This window comes from Mobula hypostoma, chromosome 18 (genome assembly GCF_963921235.1).
Source record: "Mobula hypostoma chromosome 18, sMobHyp1.1, whole genome shotgun sequence".
NCBI classification, from domain to species: Eukaryota; Metazoa; Chordata; class Chondrichthyes; order Myliobatiformes; family Myliobatidae; genus Mobula; species Mobula hypostoma.
Window position 1 is genome coordinate 1,897,056 of NC_086114.1, and position 5,460 is coordinate 1,902,515.

Here is a 5,460-nt window from a genome sequence, read left to right on the forward strand (position 1 = left end):
ACAAATTAACGGACGTTTACCATTCGCGTTCGGCTCAGACTTTCTGCTAACTCACTCACATGTCACACAGCTGAAATTCGATGCAAAGTTCGGGAGATTTAAAAACGTCCAAAGCTTAATTGTTTTTACGTAGCGAACAGATCTGGTTGAAATTAAGCGCTACCCCAAAATCGCAAAATCATCCAAGGTTGTTCAGTCGGGTGAGCGGGCACTTCACGCCGCCGCTGGGATTCGGCCCGCGTCCTCGCCATCCCGTTCCCCACCGGCTCGCCTGAACTTGGCGAGGTGAAATCCTCACGCGGGATCCAAACACCGCCGGTTGTCGATCCCACCTGCTGGAATATTGCACTCGCTTCTAATTATTTTGCGGAATCACGGCAATTTTGTATTATCAAAACGAGTATGAAAAGAGAAGAATTTATTGATGATCGGTGTACAAAACAGTGGAATTCTCCTGGCCTGTACACAGAAATCTGTACACTAAGAAAATGTAAACAATTTGAACGTATTTAAATGAAATTAAAATATATATTTAAATATCAGTAAACAAGTGCCAGAGGGTCCAGTCATTTACAAGTGGTTGGCGCCTGGGTTTAATTCTCCGTCCGCCTCGTTCGGACAAGCAACATGTTTAGTTCGAAAGCAAACGTGGGGAAAGGTTCGGCCGTCTCCCCTGCCCGGCCCAGTCACAGCGCGGGTGTATGGCTGAACCAAGTCCGCTCCTCCAAAATTCCAAGCGCCCGGCACTCGGGATTCGGTGCACGGCGACCACCCGGGAGGCCGGGAGATGGAAATTCTCCGCTGCACCGAGCACCGGACTCATCTCCACCGTTACCAGGGCAGACTGCAGCTGCATTCGGAGGCTTTTCCGTCCGTGGAAAATTTATTTAATGAATGTAACGGCAGACTTTAGAACAACTCTCGTCTCTAATACGAATTAACACGAATTGAATCGGATGTAACTGTAGCGAAGAGAGTTGACTAACTAGCGCCGGAACAGTCCGGGCTGTTTGATCGGTCCAAGCGGGGCCTCCACGAGATGGAGGGGCCGGTGAGTGGGGAGGGTCCCCGGAGTCCCGCGTCCGTGTCCGACAGACTTCACGATAAGTAATACATTCCGTACGTGACCGGGGCGCTGAAGATGCCGGGGATGGGCAGTCCCGGGCGCTGGAAGGCGTTCGACGGTCCGTACAGCGAAGGGGCCGTGAGGTGGGGGCCCAGCGGGAATGGGATCCCGAAAGAGGGGAGAAGCGGTTTGGCCGATAGTTTCAGTTTCTCCAACTCGGCCTCTTGAAGCCGCTTCGCTTTCGCCCTGCGGTTCTGGAACCAGATTTTCACCTGGGTCTCGGTCAGGTTGAGGGAGCTGGAGAACTCGGCCCTCTCGGCGATGGACAAGTACTGTTTTTGACGGAACTTGCGTTCCAGCGCTAACAGCTGAGAGGTGGTGAACGGGGTCCGCGGCTTTCTGTTGTTTTTGTGTTTTCGCAGGGCGCACGGGGCCGGGCTAGGCTCTCCTGTAAACAAACGCAAAACACACCCAGTGAAGCATCGGAAATCAGAATAGAACTCCCCGGAGTAACGCATACAAAATGCTGGAGGAATGTAATCGGCCTGAAACGTCGACCGTTTATCCGCCTCCATAGATATTGCTGAGATCCTCCGACACTTTGCGTGCGATACTCTGGCCTTCCAGCATCTCCAGAGCCGAGGGTAAAGGCCGCAGCATCGAGGGTGTGGTTTTAATTACGGCCCAGGAAGAAACGCGACTCCCTCCCTGACAGATCCTAGCGGCACCATGTCAGAGATTCCCCCCGTACTGGCCGTTCACACGGGGGTACAACCGGTTCCACAGATAAACTGGTCATTCACGGGTCATTCTGGGAATAAGGCGAGTCCCCTCACCCCCCAGGGAAAGCCAATTTACCGGGAACTCCTCCCAAGCACTAAGTCACGACAGAGTGGGGTACCGTCTTTTCGGGTGGTAACTCCTGCCTGGACCCAAGTTATCGTTCTTCCGAGGCGAGTTACTCGCTTCAGCGCCGGTTTTGACCCACACCATTCCGCTTTTTAACGCACGCCGCAGTGCTTATTGTTAAACTAATTATACCTTCGAAACTATGTCCTATCCTAGCTTCACGCGAGCACGGAAATTTCTCGGTGTTCCGGTGTATTTGACAATAAACTGTTTCACATTAAAATTCCCAAACTCTGTTGTCTTACTCTTCGTGCGTCCGCCCCACCCGCCCGCTCCGCTCTCGTTCGGCGCCGCATTTAGCCGCGACTAGTTTAAAGTGAGTTGGGGTCGGTTTGGGGGAATGGGGCAACTCTGGGATCACTTTCCGAGCTGCCGCCGGGGCGGGGGGTGGGTACCGGAGCTGCAGACAATTCGACCCAATCGGCGCTGAACCGAGCGGGCGGAATAATGAGCCCACAAACGAGAGAAAATCTGCAGATGCTGGAAATCCGAGCAACACACACAAAATGCTGGAGGAACTCAGCAGGCCAGGCAGCGTCTATGGAAAAAAGTACAGTCGACGTTTCGGGCCGAAACCCGTCTCCCAGTCATGGGGGTTTCTCCCTCCCACTCCCCACACCGCACCGGAGAGTGCCAGATTCCCCTCAGGCCACCGCCCAGTTCCCAGTACTCACTTGCCGGAGGAGAGTAGCCGGCGTTCGGAACCCACGCCGACACGTCCTTCTCGTTCGTACTTTCCGAGTCGAGAGAGCAGGAATTCTCCGACAAGTTTTGGAGTTCCTCCGCCGAGCAGCTCCTACCAGGATACTCAGTCCGGGAGCACGGCTGCTCCTTGAGGCCGACAGGCGGGACGGGCACCTCGGGGAGAACGACTTGAGTCCTGGGGAACCTCCGATCCGATATCAGGGACTCGACGCTGAACGAGAGGCTGGCCATTGTACATCCTTTCGAGTCGCCAGGAACCCCGTCGCCACAGTCTCGCCCCTTCTCTGGCGTTTCCCAGCTTTTCTCCCGCTCGTCCGTATCCTGGGTCAGAGGTCCCGGCGGAGAATTCATCCCGCGGAAGGATGGGGCCATACACCTCCGGAAAGCGAGCGCGACCCTGCCCTCAGTCCGGCCCCGCTGACATGGGAGCGCCCCGTCACCCAGATCGCAACCTCCTGATGGGAAACTCGCTCTGGAACTTTTGCAAACTTGGAGCCCAGTTGGTCGCTTTAAACATTTCGGATCCTTCCTGTCATCCGAGTCGCCTCCAATGAGCGGCCCCGCTCGGGCTTCTGACGGCGGCAGAGCGGCCGCGATTGGCTTCCAGCTCGGAAAAAGAACAATCAACATCTGGGAGGCACTGAAGAGCGGACAGAGATTGCTCGCTGGGCACGTTTGCTGAAAGCCCCAGGGCTGGAATCTCCGACCAAACCGGCCGCAGTTTCAACGCAATTAAACCGTAAAGGAGCCTTGAGCCAGGACCCGCTCCCTCTGCGGAAATTTACCGAAAACAGACGCCGCAAAATGAAATCACCTCCGCGAGGAGAATGTGACAGCAAATTTCCGCATTCTACATCCTCAGACACAATCCTTTCCGCACTTACACACTCTCCCACCTCCTCCTCACTCAGTCACCCTCCTCCTCACTCAGTCATCCTCCTCACCCTCTTCCTCACTCCTCCACGTCCTCACTCATCCTCCTCCTGCTCCACACTCCCCCACCTCCTCCTCACTCAGTCATCCTCCTCACTCAGTCACCCTCCTCCTCACTCAGTCATCCTCCTCACTCAGTCATCCTCCTCCTCACTCAGTCACCCTCCTCACTCAGTCATCCTCCTCACTCAGTCATCCTCCTCCTCACTCAGTCATCCTCCTCCTTCTCACTCAGTCACCCTCCTCCTCACTCAGTCACCCTCCTCCTCACACAGTCACTCTCCTCCTCACTCAGTCACCCTCCTCCTCACTCAGTCACCCTCCTCCTCACACAGTCACTTTCCTCCTCACTCAGTCACACTCCTCCTCACTCAGTCATCCTCCTCACCCTCTTCCTCACTCCTCCGCGTCCTCACTCATCCTCCTCCTGCTCCACACTCCCCCACCTCCTCCTCACTCAGTCATCCTCCTCCTCACTCAGTCTCTCTCCCCTCACTCAGTCATCCTCCTCCTCACCCTCTTCCTCACTCCTCCACGTCCTCACTCCTCCTCCACACTCTCCCACCTCCTCACTCAGTCACCCTCCTCCTCACTCAGTCACCCTCCTCCTCACACAGTCACTCTCCTCCTCACTCAGTCACCCTCCTCCTCACTCAGTCACCCTCCTCCTCACACAGTCACTTTCCTCCTCACTCAGTCACCCTCCTCCTCACTCAGTCATCCTCCTCCTCACTCAGTCATCCTCCTCCTCCTCACTCAGTCATCCTCCTCCTCCTCACTCAGTCACCCTCCTCCTCACCCTCTTCCTCACTAACCCACCTCACTCCTCCGCATCCTCACTCGCCCTCCTCCTGCTCCACACTCTCCCACCTCCTCCTCACTCACCTTCCTCCTCCTCCTCACTGAGTCACCATCCTCCTCAATCTCCTCCTCACATGCTTCCTCACTCACCCTCTTCCTCATTAACCCACCTCCTCACTCACTTGCCTTCCTCATTTGCCCTGCTCCTCACTCTTTCTCCTCCCCCTCACACTCCACATCCTCACTCTCCTTCTCACTCACCTTCATCACCCCCTTAACCTCACTCTCCTCCTCACTCACCCTCCTCCTCCTCATGCACCCTCCTCCACAGATCTCAGCTCGCATCAGTAATGATCTTTCAAGAATCGCTAGATTCTGGAATGGTTCTGGAAGTTTGGAACATTGCAAATGTCACTCCACTCTTCAGGAAGGGAGAGAGGCAGAGGAAAATAAACTATAGAACAGTTAGTCTGATCTCAGTGGTTGGAGTTGATTGCTAAGGATGTGTTTCTGGGGTATTCGGAGGCACGTGATTTAAAAAGGCTGTAGACAGCATGATTTCCTGAAGGGAAGGTCTTACCTGACAGTTCTGATGGAATTCTTTGAAGAAATAACAAGCAGGATTGACAAAGTGAACGTTGTGCACTTGGGTTTTCAGAAGGCCTTAACAAGGCGCCACACATGAGGCTGCTTAACAAATTAAGAGCCTATCGTATTTCAGGAAAGATTCTAGCATGGATAGAGCATTGCTGGTTAGCAGGAGGCAAAGAGCAGGGATAAAGGGGGCCTTTTCTAACTGGCTGCCGGTGACTAGTGGTGTTCCACAGGGGTCTGTGTTGGAACTGATTCTTTTTACATTATATGTCAATGACTTGGACAGAACTGATGGCTTGAGGCAAAATTTACAGACAATACAAAGATAGGTGGAAGGGCTGGTAGTTTTGAGGAAGTAGAGAGGCTACAGAAGGAATTAGTTAGATTAAGAGAATGGGCAAAGAAATGGCAGATGGAATACAGAGTCAGGATGTATACGGCCATGTACTTTG

At 54.0% G+C, this 5,460-nt stretch overlaps 1 protein-coding gene across 1 annotated transcript; it reads right to left on the reverse strand.

Annotated features, from left to right (window-relative positions):
- Positions 1-458: 458 nt before the first annotated feature.
- On the reverse strand, positions 459-3,145 carry msx3 (muscle segment homeobox 3). The gene is made up of 2 exons (XM_063070128.1): positions 2,650-3,145; positions 459-1,514 (listed from the first exon to the last, which is right to left on the reverse strand). The coding sequence occupies exons 1-2, from the start codon at positions 3,050-3,052 to the stop codon at positions 1,099-1,101; spliced, it is 819 nt and encodes a 272-aa protein (XP_062926198.1). The 5' UTR covers positions 3,053-3,145; the 3' UTR covers positions 459-1,098.
- Positions 3,146-5,460: the final 2,315 nt, after the last annotated feature.

What these genes read in the sequence shown, in the direction of transcription:
- msx3 (XM_063070128.1), bottom strand. Translation starts at nt 3,052, where the DNA reads ATGGCCCCATCCTTCCGCGGGATGAATTCTCCGCCGGGACCTCTGACC. An exon ending in CGGCTACTCTCCTCCGGCAA is followed by an intron (nt 1,515 to 2,649) that starts GTGAGTACTGGG and finishes GTTTGTTTACAG; the next exon opens with GAGAGCCTAGCCCGGCCCCG.